Consider the following 21400-nt stretch of genomic DNA (forward strand, 5'->3'; position numbering starts at 1 on the left):
AATATACGTCTGTGTATATATTTTAGCTATGTGTGTAACGGGTCTAATGTCAACATTGTCAACTTAACAACAATTTGTCAATGTCAAAAAACTTATGTAGAATACACACTTGTCCGTCAGTTGTCGGCTAGCAAGGTAAACAAAAAAGACTTACCTATAAATTAAACAAAACAAAGTTTGAATGAAACAAAAAGCTAAAAGAAATTAAATCACACATTTGGATGTAAATAATAACATATTTAATTTTATGTTATAATGAAACCGGTACCGGGTATGCCAGATATTTATGCTGGTATTCGGTGTGTTAGTATTTTAGCTGTGATAACTACAGTTTTGCAGTTTTTATCTGGAACGTAAGTAAAATTACAAAAAGCGAAGCCGAGATTCCTATTCCGTATGCATAATTATTAATTTAATTGACCAAATTATATATTATGTATTTTTTCCAGATTAGTATGCAAGCAATATGTTAAGAATCAAACTACTGGCGAATCATCACCACTGCCATTTTTATGTGGTATGCTGAGGTAACCTGTGTATCTACTTTTTCATTTGTCGTACTTATATAGGTTAGTAATAAAAAAAATATAAAGCTCATAGGCAGGTATTCAATGTTTTCTGGGTAAAACAGCCTTTGTCAGCTCCATTAGTTCCAGAAGCCTTGAAATTAGTAGAGAAAAGTATCCCATTGCTGTGGTTATTACTGACATATGTTTCAAAGTTCCCTCATTACAACATCATGTGGCCAGATGGCCAGGCCTTTTTAGAGTTTTGTTTTGTATTTTAATTTTATAAGTATTCACTATTCACTTAAAGTGAGGGAAACATGAGGAGATCTGTACTTTCTAGATTATGAATATTGCAAAATAACTTACATCATTTATGTTTTCTAGCTGTGGATTATGGCTGTTGTATGGTTTAACTATAAATGATGACACTATCACACTGGTCAATACAATTGGTATTATATTAATGACATCATATACTATCATATTTTACATTTACACATTAAATAAATCATCATTGATTAAGCAAATCGGATTAATTGGTGGAATACTTATATTGATGACTCATTATGTGTCTTCAGAAATAAACACTGATAAGCTAATTCAAAGATTAGGTAAGTGCATCATATGGTATTGATTTATTTCTAATATTATAAATAATAAATATATAATAGTAATAGTGTCGTGTGGTTCCCAGCACCAATACAAAGAAGAATAGGACCACTCCATGTCTTTCCCATGGATGTCGTAAAAGGCGATTAAGGGATAGGCTTACAAACTTGGGATTATTTTTTAGGCAATGGGCTAGGAACCTGTCACTATTTGCATATTATCTCACTTCTATCATTAAGCCAAATAGCTGAATGTGGCCATTCAGTCTTTTCAAGGCTATTGGCACTGTCTATCCCGCAAGGGATATAGACGTGACCATATGTATGTATGTAAATAATAAGAACATTAATCTGGTGCAAGCTACCATGCTGTTATGGTTGCAAAAACGAAATAGCCAAAAAGACAATTCACAATGTATGAGAAGATTGAAAGTAGTTAGGAATGCTCAAATAAGTAATGATTATCTCAAAACATTATTTATTTGAACTTTAAAATATATTTGAATAATATTCAGCTTGGGGGTCATCCAGTGTTTTCTTATTTCAGGTCTCCTGGCTTGCTCTCTAACATTGCTGACCATTGTGTCACCTATGAATAAACTGTTTTATGTTATGAAAGTGAAAAGCACTGAATGTTTGCCATTTCCAATGATTTTAATGTCTTTTTTTGTATCTTTATTATGGTGCATTTATGGCTTGTTAATAGTGGATCCATATTTAACAGTAAGCAACAAAAACATTTTAAGTCACCTTAGTTACTAAGTAGTTTTATTTTTTTTACCATATGGCGAAATATAATTTAACAAGAGGTCTGATTCCCTTGTTCAATAATTTACTATAAATAAACAGGTTTACAGGATACTGCATTTACATGCCTCTTTTTGCCGGGTAATATAATAAATAACAGTGTTTTCTTTTTTCAGTTACCAAATGCCATTGGAGCTGTCTTGGCCATTTTGCAACTGTCACTCTTTCTTTTTTATCCAAGAGTACCATCATCGCCAAGTATTAAAAGTATTATTGCTTAATTTGTTAGCTTATTGCTATTTAATTTGAATCTCGTTATTTAACACCATAGATAGTATTTAATATAGTATATTAATTTATTTTTACAATGTGAATTTTCATAGATGAATAAACTTGAAAATAAACGAATTTTTAAATTATGCATTTTTTAAAATATCTACTTTTTTTGCCCTTAATCAGTTGTTTGTTAATCCACGAAGTCTCACTTACTCATCACAGTGTAGTACCTATTTTGAATTGGATTTTGTATACCTATACTTTACATACATAGATCACGTTCCTTACGGGCAGACAGAGCCAACAGTTTCAAAAAAAGATTCAGATAGTGATAGGTTGCAAGCCCCGTCGCCTGAAAGAATTCCATGTTTATTAGCCTTTCCCTTTATTGACTTTTACCATCTGCCCAGGAAGTGAAGAAAATTGCACACACTATGTTTTTTCTTTGCTACTAGAGTGGCTAGGAAGCTTGTACTAGATGAGTTGGACTACTTCCGCAGTCGCCTTTTAAGAAAGAGATAGTTTGTGCCACACGGCGCATGTCTCTGTCACTATCACGGCTTTATGGCTGTTTCCACTGCCACAAGAAAAAAAAAAAATTAAAATAATCTAATCTCATATTATTTATTTTTTATTACCATAAAATGTAAATCTTACTAGCTAATATCACAATTAATGTTGACTACTTATTTAGGTTTTCATTTTTTTTCTTACTATCTATTAATTTTATTTTTTTGGTAAGTTTGACATTTGGGAATATCTTCACAAATACAATACCCTTGATGTGCTTTGTTAATTACACATACACCTTTTGTGTTATAAGCGGTAATGGTCGAAAAGGGGGTTGATACGTTATATCCCGCCACCTCCTCATCCACGATAACTTCATAGGCGACGTGTCCGGGAGTCGCCAGGAATGCCAGTAAATAATGGGTTTTATTATGTTCTTCATTGTAGTATGAATGTATTCTTAAAACAGTTTTGACCGACATTTGTTTGCATCTTGTACATTTTTTGGTTTTTATTGTGCTTGAGAAATTTCTCAGAGCCGACAAAGCCGTGGCGACGATGTTTTGCGCTGCCGTTGTGTTCTTAACAACAGGCGCCAATTTGCGACAAGTGCACCACTTTTCGTCTATAACAGCTTCCGTGCAAGTTCTATTTAAGGACTTCTCGTCAAATAGACTCGTACATTGCGGACACACTGTTGATTTCTTAACATTAACCGTATTATCAGATTTCTTTAATATTCCCCACAGCGTTTCATGTAGGTCGTAAGTGATAGTTAAACGATTTTGATTTACTTGCAAATTGTAGAACTCATTAGGATGTTGTTCTCTGAATTTGTGAGGAACCCAGATGTAAAGCATGGGGAGCCTCTCTTCGTAGAAAGATTCTACGCTGAACCGCGTCTCACCAAACCTTATACCGTGATCACTCATAAAAAATATAAAGGTTTTACTTTTGTGTAATGATCTTAAGAACGTGGACACGTATTCATCAAAAAGTTCGGGATCGTTGATTTGGTTGTGACTATACGAATTTATCCAGAATAATCCAAAGAAGCTTCCATTTTTATAGGTTTTAGCTAGTTGGCTTGCATAGTCTAACATATGTACTGCTGAGGGTTTCCGTCGCAAGCATACTATGTTCCCTTTATTTTTTTCTCCAAGCAGAAATAAAGGTCGCATGTAGTGATCTGTAGGGGGAATTTCAAATCCCCCATAGTTCCTGAAAGTATCAGGAAGATATAAAAAATCTTCGCCATATGCAGTAACATATCCAGATTTTGAATATTTTGACCAAATTAGGCGATCATTACAGGTATCCATGCTTGATTTACAGTAAAGTTTGGCATCTCCTGATAACATAGCCATCAAATTAGGATATGTGTTTTCGCCTACCTGGAACGAAATTGCGTCAACGATAAGTAACCATGGCTTGCCTGTTAGGTGCAAGGTCAGTTCGCTTCAGGCAAAAACGTAACTTACACACTCCAGAATCTCCAACAATGGTTTACCCTGGCCTCTCCAGAGAGGTTCCGACTCCAGGAGGATGATGATGAGGAATTTTATTAACAAAAGAAAACGGATTGAACATTAGGAAGTTTAAATTCATAAGGTAATGATATGGTATTTATGTACATAGGTACTTAGTTATAATATTTTACTACCTTTTGATAGGCCTTATAGTCCAGCCAACCACTCTCCTTGAAATATTGCATTGTTAGCGGCATAGTGTGCCGTGCCCTTGCTCGAGACATCGTATCCATGCCCAGTATTAAAACATTCCACATTTCTGCCAGCTCATTGGGTTCCTTTTTTCGGATTTTCTTCATCAATATGTAGGAATCTTCATAAAAAGTACTTTTGTATTTATTTGAACTACATTTCACGCTTATAATCTCTTGAATTAGTTTCGTTGTTGTGCCGTTCTGAAATGGTTCACATTTGGAGAGCCTGGAACGATAATGGTTTCTTGAAAAATACATAAAGAATTGATAGGGAGTAAACTGCAAGCAAAGGTGACGATATAAACCAAGTTTGATAGGTCTGTGATAAAATAAATAAATTGACGTCCGATGAAAATGCTGTAGTGTAGTTTGTTCCGCCGCTTCTTCTACACATGCGCTTTGGAAGTGGTAGTAGTTATAATTAGATTTAAGTGATGTGACGTCAATATGAAATAGAAAGAAATTAAAATAAATCTATTCTATTCTATTCCATTCGTGTTTTTTATTAAAGTTAGAACATGTTTTTAGTTTTATAATACATATCGAGTAGCGGTACTTTTAACTTACTCAACTTTCCTGTCGTTAGTTCCAGGAGTGCTTGATTTTGGGCGGCTTACAAATTCGTAACAACATTTATAAGGGTTTTTGTCCTTCCTGTACTTGCTGAGAATATCATCACGAATTTCGAAAACTATTTCATCATCAGATAAAGCGTTGACAAATATCCCTCTTTTTCCACAATTCGAGTAGATGGATCTTGCTGGTTTCTTGAAATTCATTCTCCGCATATAATTGGGTATCACACAGCCTGTCGTATTCAGCAAGAAATCGCCAGTCTCTTTCAATTAAAAAACAAAACAATAGTTTTAAATCATTCTTTTTTGATTCAGACTTATTATTTCATCATTCATAAGCAACACTAGACAACACCAATATCAAACAAATCCCTCACGAAAAAACAAAAAAAATATACCTAAGCAGGCTTACCATTAAAATTATCCTTGTAAACTTTATAGAAAGGTCTGTTTTCAAGAACACTTAATTTAAACTGGGGTAAAAGATTCAGGATGTTATAATAAAATAATGAGAAAACGACCCAAAGAGCTAGTACTGCTGTTGTGAGACTTTTTGAGCGACGCATCACCTGAGGAAAGGTTTTGTTTTCGCTTAGATTACTCATTGTGTTTGACCTGAAATCATTTAAAAATATTAAAGGTAAAAATAAAACTTATGGAAGCGTTTTACTGGCTGTATAATCTGATAAAAATAAGTGGTATTATCTATTACTAACTTTTTAAACTATTAAAATTAAGTAATTGCCGCAAGGAAAATTTACAATCTGCTAATTTACCACAAGCGAAAAGTATTTTACGAGACAGTGTATTAACTACATATTTGCCAAAAAAACTAATAGTGGCGATTAAAGATGAGTTAAGAGAAACAAAATAATTTGGGATTTTGACTGTCTGTCCAGTACGTTGTAACTTCCAAACTGTTGTTCGAGGCCATAATGAATTTTATGAGTGACATTATTATATCTCTCCGTCATTTTTGAGTGATCCCAGTTGCCCCCTCATCGACAATACCTCGGGGCCAGGGGGTCACTCACATAGGTCACAATTGTACTGAAGGTACATAGCTTTACTCGTATGTGTAAAATGTTAGTGCATTTAATTTTAGCAGTTTCACATGTCTTTTCACGCGTGTCCGTTGTCCATACAACAAAGTAACGTAATTTTATTTTCATTAGCGGGTTGCGTCAAAAAGATTTGTTAACAAGTTAGCCTTTTTATCGGGCCATATATAATGTATCACTAAAACAATTGTGCAATTTTATGTGACCTTTATTTTTCTTTTATTTTGACTATGAAATAAACAGCACTTGCATGCTTCAAACATTATAGAGGGAGTATTTAAAAAAAAAGCCTCCATCAAGCATTTTCCTTTTACTCTTTTTTAAATTGAAAATTAAGATTTCATTTATTCATTCTATTTCGCTAGAACCAACAATACTTTAACCCTTAATTGAAAACTGTAAACATCGTAAGATTAAATACTAAGCCTGTTCAATAAAATATTCTATGAAAATTTCGTGACATGATATTCGTAAGTAAGTAATATAAAAATGCGGTTAAGTGTCTTGGAGTGTTGATTGATACTCTTAGCTGGAGTAATAAAATTGTCGAGATAAGTCTGGTTATTACGCACTTATTCACTTCAGAAACTCATTGAAAATTTCCTTAAACTTGATTGCCTCCTGTATAACTATTCGTTTCATTTTCTGTCTGGGAAATTTACTACTTTTATATATATCTAATTTGTCTTCAAAATTAAATTAGCTTCCTATTCCTTTGCGCAGACACCAGGCATTATGTAGGTAGCACTCGTTTCTCAGTTCTTAAAAATCCTTTCTTATAACTATTATTAGTAGTACTTAAAAATTGAATATCCAATTTCTGTTGAAATAGAGAATCGTTTAACAAGTTCATTTCTTAATATCGTCGTGTTCTACAAGGCGTTTCTTGTCGACGTAAATTCTTGCGAACTATCCTAGATGGATAGACTTATTTGTTTTCGAAGTTATGAGTACAATTGTTTTTCTAAGTTGAGAAATGTAATTAAGAATGGCAGTCTTTTAATTAAAATTCAAAATAGTTTTCTTAATTTATTGAGCAAAAATTTTTCTCTTTCTAGTGTCTTTTACAGAATCTTTAAATATGTACTCGCGCTAATAGGATAATTCTATACGAATTCTGAATCCAGATGGCCAAGTTTGAATACAATAATGATAACCCATTTCCGCATCCATCCATACTGTTGACAAATAGTTGGCAGTTCTAGATAGCGATGTCTGTTTATAACATGTGCCTTCCTAAAGTGTAGGTTTTAGCAATCGTTTCCTGGCATGAAGTGTTAACTTAGAGATTCCTTGCTTGATGGAGCGACAAGCAGTCATAATGCAGGCTCTATTGTTTAAAAAAGAATTAAGGAAGTAGTATTGAGTAAAGAGTTTAAAAACTTAACCTGTGCTATGATACATAATAAATACTGGTAATTTTACGTGGAGAAAAAATAGTTGTTTTATTTTTTTTTTTCATTTTGGTATTTATATCAATTTTTTTATACTTACTATGAAAATTTATTTATCAATTATCGACAGCGCATTGCATACACTTCAATATTTCAAACTTCTTGATTTCATTTGATCGGAACTTTTTTTAGAACTGTATATTGCTAAAATATAAAGGTATCGAAAATAAAAAAAATCAGTCTATTATTTACTCTAGAGATGATGAATGGGATAAAAGTTATACTTAGTATTAGGTATATATTATAGTATACTCACCAATATGAGGTCCAAATATAGGTAATTCAATTATTTAGCTATTTTAGTTACCTCACAAATAATATGACATTTAGAAATTTGCATTAAGGAAGTACCTATTTGAACACATTATTTTTGGTCACTCTACAAACATCAATAAATCATCGAGTTCGTCCGTCCGTCACGATTCAATGTTCTACGGCCACTGGGTTGGTTTGTTTATAAATTGAATTGTTGAGAATGGTAACATGATGACTGCTATTACGGGCATGGGTCACGTCACGTCTTTATAATATTACGGATGACAGAGCCACATTAATATTAAGCATACAGACAGAACACAAATATCATTTTTGCATGCGTAATTGATACCATTAAAATTTAAGAGGTAAATAACTTTTAAAGATAATGATAAATAATTTTTTTTTAATCTAATATTTTTTTGCAAAATATTCACAGATTTTTGCCATAGTGTAAAATAATAGAAGATGACTGTGAGGAATCCCTGATGTAGGTGACCTAAAGACATGACGTGCTTCCAGTAAGCATCAGTCATATCATACATACCTTCAAGTACAGTCAGGACTGAGGGAAACTTACTGCTGAGAACATCTTTTTCTGGCGTCGAGACAAGATAACGCCATTTAAATTTGCCAAGGTTATGTAGAAGCCAGTCATCATCGGGGCTTTACCTTTCAAAAGTTTTGAATTTTGTTCTTGTTAATTTTGTGCGCATAGCAGGTAAAGTTCTAAGAAATCGAACTTATTGCATTAAAAATAAACTTTGCATTAATAGCTCTTAGGAAATGTTCTCCATTCTGCATCAGTCATAAGATCGTGGATACAACTGGTAAGTCTGAGTATTCATGTCCGAAATTGATGCTTTCATTTAAGTAGTTACACGAAAACATGGAGTTATTATAACGCGGGTATTAGAATCCTATTCTTATCATCATATTAATATTCAATATGATGATAAGTGAAGATATAATATGGGGTGGCGATGTAATGCCCAAATAAAAACACAAGTTGTAATTCTACTTCTTAGTGCCGTGTGGTTCCCGGCACCAATACAAAAAAGAATAGGATCACTCCATCTCTTTCCCATGTATGTCGTAAAAGGCGACTAAGGGATAGGCTTACAAACTTGGGATTCTTTTTTAGGCGATGGGCTAGCAATCTATCACTATTTGAATCTCAATTTTATCATTATGCCAAATAGCTGCACGTGGCCATTCAGTCTTTTCAAGACTGTTGGCTCTGTCTAGTCCACAAGGGATATAGACGTGACCATATGTAGGTAATTCTACCGCGGTCATGCAACAATGGCTATTATGGTGAGGGGCAACATTGTGAGAAAACCTGTAGGTACTTTCAGGCAACTGGATGTGTAATCAAGATCCAATATTGGTTTAATATAGGTAGGGTGATAAAGTTAAACAATTTAATAAATAATGTGTAAATAATCAAATGCCTCTATTATGAATAACAGTAGCTTCTACGCAGAAATGCAATCATTTAACAGTTCGGTCTTTTGTCACACAAACAATACGGTCGAGTATATTGATATTTTGTACAATTACCGATATGTTTTATATCAGATAGAAGGCTGACGGGATCCACCACATGAAATTCAGATTTTTTCTGCGCTACAGTCGCCTCATAAATAATATCGCCAGGTGTCATAGAAAATGCAACCACATAAAACAAATTAATTTTAGTTTGATCGTAGTAAAAATGCATCCTTATGATCTTCTTCAAAGATAGCCTGGAGCACGACCAACATTGTCGAGTCTTTATAGATTTTATGATAGATTGCAAGTACGAGACGACGTGCAAAACGCTCTTCACGCCGAAATCGTTATGCGTATCAATGGGATACATCTTACGACAAGTACACCATTTTTCATGAATCGCTGCATCATTACAAGTTCGATTGTTGTCCATTGTTTCAGTTAAGCTCTGACACTTTGTGCAAGTTCCAGAAATGACTGTGGAATTACTACAACTTGATAGCTGTTTGATCGTCATTAAAGTTTTATGAAGATCAAAAGGAGTAATTAATCTACCCTGATTAATTACCAAAGATTTGAACATATCGAGGTAAACGTTTTTGAATGTCGATGCAGGTAATAAGAAAAGGGCTGGCATTCGCTCATCATAAAAGGAATCTGGGTTTAACCGAGAGTCGCCCACGAGTATCCCGTGAGCACTCATCAATATGATAAAGGTGTTTCTTGACACGCCCGTATAACTCAATTGATTGAAAAAGTTCTCAACATGTTTATCAACTTCGATTAAGGGACTTTTAAGGTTATGGCTGAAAGAGTGTATCCAGAAAAGACCAAAGAAAGAATCACTTCTGTAAGTAAGAGCAAAATCTAACGCGTAATTTAGTAACTGGTGTCCTGAACTTTGTCGTCCAGTGCACACCAATGAGTGGTTTACAATGTGCTCTTCATTTACAAATAAAGCTCTCGGATAATGATCAGTTGGATTTTTGGGAAATTCATAGCCGTTATTAAACATTTCTGGTAAGGATATGTAGTCTTCTGCGTAGGCTGTCACGTAACCAATTTCTTTGAATTTACTCCATATAAATTGCTTGTTGCACTTCATCATATCTTGCCCACATTTTTCAGAGAAACCTGTCATATCTAGCCCAGTAAGAGTGGCTATTAAATTAGGAAAAGCGTCTACCTCGATCTGTAAAAATAAGATAATTAGTTTGTTTGAATGCTTAAATTGTGTAAGTATGAAAGTAATTGTTACCCGTCTTGAAAATCAATTAGGTACCTTGTTAAAAGCGCGGTATCCTAGCCAATAATTATCTTTAAAAAACTTTGTAGTTCGTGGCATGGTTTGTTCGAATCGTGAAAGGGAGAGCGAGTCCATTCCAATAACTAGAACATTATATCTCTCTTTGCAGTTATTGACGATCGGGTGTGAAGTTACATTTTTCTTCTTGACAAATATATACGCATCTTTATATATAACATAAGTCGTAGTCGCGTCGTGTTGAAAACATTTTACAGTGACGAATTCCGATCTAAGCAAAATTTGTTCGTTTTCGTTCAACGGTTTACATTTGGTATAACTGAAAATAAAGGTAATTTTTAATTTATTGTTCTTTTAACATAATGTCAATTTAACTAAAGAATTTTGTTTCCAACTTACGTCGATTTTCTACTTCCGTCCTTTAATTTTATCAAATTACTAAAAAACTTATAACAACAATGAAAAGTTCCATTTATCCTTAAATATTTTTTCATGGTACGAAGTTTGATGGTTGCCTGTATTTTATTTTCATCGATTTTTTTTAAATACACTGCGCGCTGACCGCATGATAACTTTTGTTTTGTTCTGTTGTATGGAACCAAGGCAATGGGAATCTTGCATCCATTGGTATCGATCATAGGTGCTGAAAAATATAAAAAAAAATGTCCTAGATTGGTGACACGCATAGCTATTATTTATTAAAGTACCCACGTTTTTATGTTACGATGTTTATCGAAAATAAATAAACTTACTAGGCTTTCTAACAAACTCAAATGAATCTACGTCTTCATCAGTATTATCAGGGTATATATCATTTAACGGGACATGCTTCATCGGCTTGACAATGATTATCCTTTTACTCCTTGTACTGTTTCGTACAGGTTTAATTTTAACTTTTGTTGAAAAAGGTATATCTTCATGGTTATCGATTGTTTTCTTATGCCAGTAATACAAAAATAATAAAGTCAGACATGAAATTGCTAAAATAATCCCTATAGACGTTAAGATTATTTTAAGTGATGTTTTTCTTCTACATTTTCGTAACCTTTAACAAAAATATGTTCATATTAGATAGAAAGGAAAATTGCAATTGGCACGATTATACTGTTGTAAATTTTAAAAATATGAAAATCTTGCTATTTTCCTGAGTGAAAGTCCAAAACTGACTAGAAATATCTCATAGTGATGATTCAAAATACTTTTCAATGTATTTAAGCGGGCTTAAATTGATCTGCACACACTTATATGCTTTGGTTATCTCTAAAAATAATTGTGCATTGTACCGACTTGTACTTTACCAACAAGTTACTTCTTAAGTTATGTCCTTGAAGAGAACACGATTTCTATTAATTCATGGTAGTTACACGTTTATAGGTAATTATAGGTACATATCCAACTTACACAAAAAAGTGAGTTCAATTTATCGGTATTGACCTTATTATATTACTCGTATTCATCAAATGCCAAGGGAAAATTACCTCTAGGGTTACAAGAATACCACTGTCAGATATTTATTGGGACAAAAACGATATAAGTAGGTACTTACTTTAACACTGATAAAAAACACTTAAAGACTGTTCGTAAAAACATTTTACTTTCTGTTTCAAATGTTGCAATGTATGTACTGTATTTTGAGATAATGAATGCAATAATATTGACGAAATATTTTGTTTTCTTAAAATGTATAAATAAATAAACAATTTATTGAAACATGATCTGTTTGTTTCGGATCATTGATCAGTTACGGATAATAATTGAAAGATGTTGGTTTGTTACCTCATGCGTGCCACATAGTTCCTCACGAGTTTCCTCATTTTATAGGATGGGGGCTATTGTTCAGAGATGGAACCAAGTTCAGTCTATTTCTACAGTTTAATTTCTAAAAAAGTTTTTTTCATTGGCCTGGGTAGATATATCGTTGAGTTAGTTTCCCATAACATTAGCAATATTAATTACATCTGTAATGTATACTTTGCCAATGAAATGTATCGTTGACAATCGTTGTTACTAGTTTCCATACCTTCTATAAGTATTTGATTGAATATTAACTAGTATTCGATATAATATATTAAGATTATTGAAGGTAGCGATATGTTCGTAAGTAGTTATCACAGTAAGTGATTAGAGTTGGGTATATCGATGTCATGAGCGTCCTTTACCAAAATTCATCCAAATTCGATTTATATTTTAAATAAAAGTACCTACGTAAAATTTCATGGGAAATCATTTCACGAACCTGGTATTATTTAGCCTAAGAAAACTAAGAATTTCAAGTTAGCTCTTTCATGAACTGCGTTGTAAAAGCTTCAAAATGCAAAAAGTATTATCTCAATATGAATCTTAATGAGTCATTAAGGAAACAATATGTTGATGATTTAACTCTAAATAAAAAGTTTAAATGTGTTGTAGTTAGCGGATACCATAATGATGATATGTGGTGAGTACAGTCACGATTCCTCCGGCATTGAAACATAGGGCCTGTTAGCAAGGTCGCTAATTTGATACGCCACTTCTTGGTCTATGATCAATAAGTTATTAATAACTTTGTATTATGCTATATTTATTTATTTTATATTAAACAAAATAAAATTGTATACCTACTACAAAAGGCAGATTTAATACTAAAAGTATTTTTCAGTATCAGGCTTCGGTATCAGTATAAATTATCTATCAGTTAAATTTTGGATCAAACGAAAGAAGTGCGAATAATGAACATCAAATTGTCATAAACAATCATAAATTTATAATTATAATAAATTTGCAATAAAACCTAATTAATAGTGGTGATCATGACAATTATTTGACGACCATACGACCGACTGACGACCGAGTTGTAGGTACTAATGGGACAATTCTATGCCCACTATATCTTATATCTTATATATAAAATTCTCGTGTCACAATGTTTGTCTCCGTACTCTTCCGAAACGGCTTGACCGATTCTCATGAAATTTCGTCAGCATATTGAGTAGGTCTGAGAATCGGCTAAGATCTATTTTTCATATCCCTTAACTTTTAAAATTATTTATATGTCAAAACAACGTTTGCCGGGACAGCTAGTAATATATATTATAATATAATATATGTATTGAACAATTTTCTGTATTTTTTGGTCTAAATTTATTGCACACATTATTTACACCTGTATAAAAATAAAAACTGAAGGTTTCTTTGCCTTATGTTTACTTATTTAGCCTCCAATTCAATTACTTACTTTGCACACTTATGTAAATATAGTAGTTATCTACGTATCTCATGTGATGCTTACAATATCTTTCTTGTTCATCGGTGCCTACAATACTAATACAATAAGTGGTAATTTGTTTTGGGATTAATTTATTGAAGTATGCACCTATTAAAGTAAGTAAGTAAATTAAGTTATTATGAACTCGCAAGTGAAGCTATTTACTTATATTTATTCATTAATTCATATAATCACGTCTTTATCTCTTGCGGGGGCTAGACAGTCTTGAAAAACTGACAGGCCACGTTCAGCTGTTACTTATACTTACTTAGAAATCATTTAAGTGGCATTTTGTCGTAATTCATTTATTTTTGTGTGAAGAGCCCGAAAAAAAGCTTCCTTTCTATGTCAAGTAGGTAATATTATATTATACCTACATACATACATATGGTTACGTCTATATCTAGACAGAGCCAACTGTATTGAAAAGACCGATCGGCCACTTGACGCACGCTCAGCTACTTGGCTTGATGATAGAATTGAGATCCAAATAGTGACAGGTTGTTAGCCCATCGCCTAAAAGTGAATCCCAATTTTGTAAGCCCACCCTTAGTCGCCTTTTACGACATCCATGGGGGAGAGATGGAGTGGTCCTATTATTTTTTGTATTGGTGCCGGGAACCACACGGCATATATATATCTATTATACCTACTTATCATAATTTGGAATTAGGCCTTACTTCCCGTTGGGAAACGACCGAAATGATTATTTTTATCTTTACTATGTACCTACCTATAGAATAATCGCTTGATATATACACACATAAACATTTATAACGTATTTTTTCCTTACGGGGTAGACAGATCCAAAAAGGCTCGAAGGGTAGAGTCAGACTCAGCTGCATTGACATTCAGATAAGGTCAGTTGCTAGCAAATTGCCTATAAGAATCCCAAAGCAGGAAAAGCCTTTTCTGATAAAAATTGTATAAGTAATTACTAGCTTTTACCCGATGCTTCACCCGCGCGAATTTAGCGCCAGCTACAAACAGCAACGAATTTAGCGCCAACTACAAAAATCGACGATTAATTCGCAGCATCTACCGGGAAGAAAGGTACCCTTTGTCCGTCTCCAGACAATTATATATACGGAAAATTTCAAGAAGATTGGTACAGTAGAAAACGCTTGAATAGGTAACAAACAAACATACAAATAAACATACTTGGGTTATTTAATAATATTAGTTTGGATGTATTATACATTTGTTCATGAAAATACTAAGATATACTTTTTTTTGAAGCGAATAATTCAAACAATACACAATTAATACTATGTGATCAAAATAGACGGCAGTAAGGCTTTGTTTAAAAAAAAAAATATCCTCAGCGCTCAATTATCTTTATGTAATGGAGTGTGCCTCATAAAAGAGTAAAGAGATTATAAACAGTAAATAGTAAAAATGCTTAAAATAACAAATTCATATTTATTTAACGACATCTTTACTTACTCATACGTAGTATATAGCAGGTATCGAGTCTATTACGACTAGCTACGACGCCTACGACTGCTTGGAAAACACCGAAGAGCACATTTAAACGCTTTTAGTTTGTAGAATCTCCGGTAGAGGTCACTGAAATTGATTTGTACCTGTTTCAATACGATTATATCAAATCAAGTAGAGTACATAAAATTAGAACCAATCAATACTTTGCCATTAAATGCAAGAGATCTAGATTGATTGAATATTCCACAATGATTCTGTATAAGACAGTTAATAAACCTTATATAAAATAAGGTTTATTACGTTTGTAGCGGGAGCGATAGTTCGGACTCTACCGCCACAAAGGGAAGATCTTCCGCTAGGCTAGGTGTTATACCTGGGGAACCGCGGCTCCGACGTTGTTGTGTCGGAGGTTGTATATATGTTCCAATCCGTGAAATCTTTGCTTGCTTGATTAAGACTTTTCGCTGTTTTTTTACTGATACCGTCGCGTGATTGGCTGTTGTGACTTGTGGTGTAGAGATGTCGCCACACGTTTATATCGTTTATACCGTGGTTCTAAAAGTTTTTAAAACTTTTTATCTAAAGTATGCAAGTTTATTTATCGTTATTCGATGAAATCCTTAGCCAAAAAGCAGCAAACTTAAAAGACTCCAGATTTAAGCAAAAACAACATAACTAATTCTTTACATGTCTAAAGATTTCACAAAGCGTTTCGGCTGCCTCCGTAACATGGCTCGTGCGACGCCGTTATTATCATGCGAAAATCAATCGCTGTCCCGTTTCATGTCGCAATAAAAAGCGAAACAGCGATAGTATTTCGCGCTATAAAAAACGCACGTGCCATATTGTGGGGGCTGGTTGCCTAAATTCTCTTTAATTTTATTTAGCATTAAATTTAGATTAGCTTAGTTGTTTTTGACACCATATAAGTACGGTACATTCTTGAATAGCCCAAAGCAGGAGCTGTTTGGTAAAGGTAAAACTTGAAGATATGTTTAATTTTTTAGAAAGAGTAGAATTACCGTCTTTCTAAAAAAATTAGCAATTTAAATTTAACAAAAACAAATTTAAATTCCAAATCAATTTAATAAATAAATTATCACATACACACACTATATTACAAACATTACATGAAATATTCCGTTTCTTTTTACATTTTAAATTCTTACTTGTGAAACTTGAGAAAAATTTCTGAATTCACTATATCTAACACAAAAAACAATATCAAGACTTAGTTGGTTCATTCCATGATACTCAACAATATTCTTAATTAAGTATGTGAATGCAACAATCAAAAACTAAAGACGGGTTGCTTTGCTACGTTTTCAGTCTACATAGCACTTAATTGGAGTAGTGGGGCTATCACGGAGTTTGATGAGATATTGTGTCTTCGAGACTATTGTCTCTTGTCATTCTCGTATGAGATAAGGACATAATATTTGTATTAACTTGTTTTATCTTCCCCCATTTATTTTTCGATTTTGATAAAGAGGCTCGATGAGACGTACGCCTTATTTCGCCGGGCTATGGCCGTTCAGTGTGGTTATTCACACTACCTTTGAAGTTTGACCAAAAAGATTGCAATAAAGATTTGATACCTAAGACATGTCTGCCTTGTCAACATTCGTGAATTACCCTACTCTTTATTTTCAAGTTAATATACCTATTTTGAAACTCGCAAAACATGAAAAATTATATGAATTATATATTTTTATATACTTACTTAGATTGTAATTATTCCATTCAGTAGGTACGTAATCAAAAAAGTAATTTTGATTTATTTTACCCTAATGATATTTTCGAATACTGCCATTCCAACTGTTTCTGTAGTTGAGAAGAATATAATTTAATCGCACTATTTAATATTTTTCTCATTCAGCCGCTATACTTATATTTACAAGGGGTTTCTTAAATTATCTTATATGCCAGTTTCTTATAATTAAACTTATATAAAAGTATCGCTAGTCGCTACTGTCTCCACGCCACGATTGAAACTTATGCTCATTCAGAGATTGTGAAATAATCGATTGTGTATTAAAAAAATTACTGTCTCCTATTTTCGTTTTTAAAGTTTCAAATCTCTACAAAATTAAATAGGTAGGTAGGAAATTACGAAGGCTATAAGTTGAGCTCACAAAGGTTAATTGATCAGGCGATTTTTAATGCTTAATACTTGTTTTAATACTGTGCAGTTACATACAAAATAGTGAATGAGGTGGTTAAAGGATTACATAAATAGTTCCATTGAAATAAACTAATATTCCGGTTCATTATAAAAGACGCTAAAATGTGAAGGATAAAGCCCATAGAAGAAGAAAAAAATAGCTAGCAAAATTTCTTATGCATTCGGCTTCATACAAAAGCCATGTCATTTTTCGTCAGTGTGTGCAAATAAAAAATTTCGTCTATATGCATCAGAAATCCTTTTACCTACGTTTAAACTCATCTCCACTCAAAGTCGAATTCCGATTTAATTAATATTTCAAAGATAATTAATTGTAACAAATTTCGCACTTGGGTCTTTATACCAAAATGAAATCGTCGCTAAAGAAAGTCACATAAATAATTTAATTACTAAAACCTACTGAGACAGTGTAATCCTATAAATTGAGCAACATAATAAGGTTATATCGACATTGCATATATTGAACAAAGTCAAAAGAAACCGCGTAAAATTAGCGCTGAGATCTGAACGCTTATTTCTGTATAGTTTCAACAATCCATTCATCGACACTGTTTTCAAGGCAACTGCGCTGGCGCTGGACATCCTGTTGAAAACATGAAAATTATTAATGAACGGTTAACGAATAATACGAACACATAAAAATTTAAACTACCGGGAAAAAATACTATATTTTTGAACTGTGTTATAATTTATATAGTTATTTATTAGTTAGTTATTATATAAATATATATAGTACGGACAAGTTGTCTGTAGTATTCGTATTTTAATTTTAATTATTTGGTTAAAGTAATTTATACTCAGGTACTAATAATCAGATACTTTAAAAAATTAAAATACTTACACGTCGTAAGTAGTATTTGAATTTTTCTAAGTATCTACCTGGTCATTTGTTATCTTATGGAGGTATCATGTATTGTGTACATAATAAAAGGCCGAATATTTTTTTCGCTGTCGCTGTTTTCCGAAATAATACATATTGTACCACTAGAAAAATATACTAACTGCTTTTGTAGTTTGACCTGTTAGAAGTAAATAAAACATTTGAATGTGGAATAAATAAATCTTTAAGTCCATTGTTAAAATAACGGATTTCCTATCGTGTCAAATCGACTTAAATGTGAAAATGTATTCGACATGTTTGGTCAGGTGTCCCGGTATGGTGACCGAGAAGACATTATGAGGTTTTATGGCGTTTGCTATATTGCATACGTAATTCGTTACTGTTGCGATTCGCCATTTTTGTCTAGTCAATGAAGGGGAAAATATGTTAACTGCAGTTGGTGTTAATTTCCATGACATAATAAAATAATACAATTGTATTGATGACAATCATTCTCGTTTCTTCCGATTGCGATCTAAAGGAGTCACTTCCAACCAGCTTTAAGTCTTATAACAGTGGCTCTATATAACATACCTACCAATTTAACCCATATAGAATGCAATAATAAGAGAGATATTAGTAGTACTTACTACAAACAGTGCAGGCGATCTCGTCGCTATTGTCGCCGCAACCATCGCGGCCCGAGCAAGCCACCGCGGTGCTTCGACACCGGCCGTTCCCGCACCGCAATGGACAGAAATCTGCTGCGCGCCACCTACGTCAATAATATTCGTTTCACTGACATAAAGGTACTGGTAGAAGCATAAACCTATTGTTCTTGTATTGCCTATATCTTATCTCATTTAAAATGAAAACTATTCACACGTTAATCACTAAACAAACATATTCTTAAGATATTCGTAGTACTAAAGGAAAAGATAAACCTTAAACGGTTGCTCTGAGAGTGACAATATACTAACTTAGAAACTATATTTGATCTATTTTTTTTAAAACCGCAGCAAACTTAGAAGTCTACCGACATCTGGACAAACATATACGAGTATATATTCTTAAATTGTCACTATAAACTAGAAATAGTACAGTACGCATCAAATATTTGGGCAAACGACAAACCGTAACCGCACGTGTGCTGGTTACGAAATGTTTGTACCTTCAATATTAACATCATGTCTAAGTAAAATGTATGCGGCTATGGTGTGCGAATGGTAAAGGGATTTGTTTACTATATGGTTGGCGTCCGTTACTTGTTAAGACCAAAATTCTTAGTCAAATCTAAGTTTTTCGTTATGCGATTGTAACAAAGCTGCAAGTTGTTGCTTTTGACTTTTTATGGACTGCAAGTGTTCTAGTTTGACCGTTCTCAGCACTCATCTCAAGGATTCTGGACCACCTGTCATAAACCAATCAAGGCAAGACGGCTGTCTCCTATGCCCAACGTAAGTACCTAAGCACAAATGGCTGCTCTACTAATGGTATGTGATACTACTTAAAAATCGGCGTAATTTCTCAAAATATTACGATTTCAACTATGTAGATAAATTTAATATCATTATCGTAATAATCAGAGGACTGCTGGACTCTTTTTCGTCTTTCTTATTTTATTAGTAATAAACTTTCTCTTTCATCTTTGAGCATCCTCCGCCAGTATATTTACTTTGAGGCCAGGGATTCGCTTTGCGACATTTCTCTTTTCATTTCCTCCACTAACGGTAACTAAATAGTAGGTATTATTAATTTATTTATACCTTGATTGTTCATTGCACAAATGTGGCGGTTCATCTGACGCGTCCTTGCAGGAGACAATGGCGTTGCAAAATTCAAACTCTGGCAGGCATTCTCCCGAATTGCATCGGAACGTATGTCGTGGACATCTGCGAAAATGGAATTACAAATTTGTAATGCGAGTTAATAGGAGCTTACCCATTGCGTAAAGGAAGAATTCCAAGATTTTTGACTTTAACCGAGTAACTTTTTAAATTTTAAAGAGAAGCAGAATGCACACGTTTTCTTCGTTACTAGATCAGTATTTAGACCTGAACTAAGTCTAATACTGTCCTCAACAAACCAAACTACAAGCATCAATAATATTTACCCTCTGCGTCTGGTCGTTTGGCAGTTCCTCTCGTCTTCACCTCCTGGGCACTGAGGGGTTCCATCACATCTCGCTGCTCGGGACACACACATGGATCCAGGACCTCCACATCGGAAAGCATGCATTGGACACCTTTCTCCAGTGCCGTCTGAAAACAAAAGTAAACAAAAATATTTACAATTTTAACTAAGCATATATATCTTTTACACACAATACCTACTCCATTCTAAAGATGATTTTTGGTACCTAACAACGTAAGTAAACATTTGACAAGTAAACCAGACATGTCCAATACTGGCATGGAATGTTAGATTTTGTATATTTATAAATTTGCTAAGAAAGTTTACTAACAATAAAAAGCCGAAATGTTAATCTCATTGTATGGATTATTTAGAGGAGAAATTAAGTTGTTACTTATTTGTACAAACTTAGTCTTCAAACCGTTGACTTTTATCTACTATTACTTATACCCAGATCTGTTTACCGTTCCAATGAGGGAAGGCGATTTATGCGAAATCGTTTTTTTTGAAAATAAATTTTAATAATTGAATAACCACAAAGAAACCCCATCACGCTTGAAATGAGGTGAAAGCGAAGAGTAAAAGGAATAAGTGCGATGAAAGGAATCAGTGCATGGACAGTACCTTTACTACCTTGACATTTCTCGTCGGAGCCGTCAGGGCAGTCTTTGCGGCCGTCGCAGACAAAGTACCAGCTGATGCAGGTGCCTGTTGACCGGCACTGGAACAGATATGGATTGATATGCAGATTGTATGGCAGAATACTGAATAGTTTTAATCTTATTGTGTTAAGTCCTGTAAATGTCTCAAATCAAAATTCCTGGTACACACTCCAGCGATTCAGCTGTAAAATAAACAATCGTAAACATAATTGAAATCTTATTTATTTAAACTATATTGTAAAAAATACAACTGTTTGACACAAAAGGCGGATATAGACAAAAAAATTTTAACGGAATGATATTATGTTTTTTTAATAAAAATACTTACCTACATTCCCTATTGTTTTTTACCTACAGCTTTAATATTTATCGTAATATTAGGATAATATTAGCCGTGTGGTTCCCGGCACCAATATAAAAAATAATAGGAACACTAC

General features: G+C 33.4%; 3 protein-coding genes and 1 non-coding gene across 4 annotated transcripts in view; 1 reads left to right on the forward strand and 3 right to left on the reverse strand.

Moving 5' to 3' along the window:
• Nucleotides 1-121: 121 nt before the first annotated feature.
• LOC106131790 (sugar transporter SWEET1) lies at nucleotides 122-2244 on the forward strand. Its single transcript, XM_013330993.2, has 5 exons — nucleotides 122-353; nucleotides 450-527; nucleotides 894-1120; nucleotides 1665-1840; nucleotides 2041-2244. The coding sequence occupies exons 1-5, from the start codon at nucleotides 256-258 to the stop codon at nucleotides 2143-2145; spliced, it is 684 nt and encodes a 227-aa protein (XP_013186447.1). The 5' UTR covers nucleotides 122-255; the 3' UTR covers nucleotides 2146-2244.
• Nucleotides 2245-2853: 609 nt separating this feature from the next.
• Nucleotides 2854-7827, reverse strand: LOC106131771 (uncharacterized). Its single transcript, XM_013330968.2, has 5 exons — nucleotides 7720-7827; nucleotides 5361-5563; nucleotides 4941-5211; nucleotides 4314-4599; nucleotides 2854-4044 (listed from the first exon to the last, which is right to left on the reverse strand). The coding sequence occupies exons 2-5, from the start codon at nucleotides 5551-5553 to the stop codon at nucleotides 2854-2856; spliced, it is 1941 nt and encodes a 646-aa protein (XP_013186422.2). The 5' UTR covers nucleotides 5554-5563; nucleotides 7720-7827.
• Nucleotides 7828-8277: 450 nt separating this feature from the next.
• Nucleotides 8278-12575, reverse strand: LOC106131770 (uncharacterized; the record flags this gene model as incomplete). The annotated part of the gene is made up of 5 exons (XR_009657584.1): nucleotides 8278-8390; nucleotides 9282-10404; nucleotides 10495-10795; nucleotides 11246-11390; nucleotides 12497-12575. It is a non-coding gene; the product is annotated as an uncharacterized LOC106131770 (transcript).
• Nucleotides 12576-16290: 3715 nt separating this feature from the next.
• The window catches only part of LOC106131769 (low-density lipoprotein receptor-related protein 2), a 39648-nt gene continuing 34538 nt past the window's right edge, over nucleotides 16291-21400 (reverse strand). Inside the window, exons 6-10 of the mRNA XM_060944321.1 lie at nucleotides 20926-21022; nucleotides 20282-20429; nucleotides 19935-20060; nucleotides 18819-18943; nucleotides 16291-17931 (exon numbers count right to left, since the gene is read on the reverse strand). Of these exons, the coding sequence (XP_060800304.1) occupies nucleotides 17903-17931; nucleotides 18819-18943; nucleotides 19935-20060; nucleotides 20282-20429; nucleotides 20926-21022 (525 nt within the window). The 3' untranslated portion in view covers nucleotides 16291-17902. The remainder of the gene's footprint in view (nucleotides 17932-18818; nucleotides 18944-19934; nucleotides 20061-20281; nucleotides 20430-20925; nucleotides 21023-21400) is intronic.

This window comes from Amyelois transitella, chromosome 5 (assembly GCF_032362555.1).
Source record: "Amyelois transitella isolate CPQ chromosome 5, ilAmyTran1.1, whole genome shotgun sequence".
In the NCBI taxonomy this organism is placed as follows: domain Eukaryota; kingdom Metazoa; phylum Arthropoda; class Insecta; order Lepidoptera; family Pyralidae; genus Amyelois; species Amyelois transitella.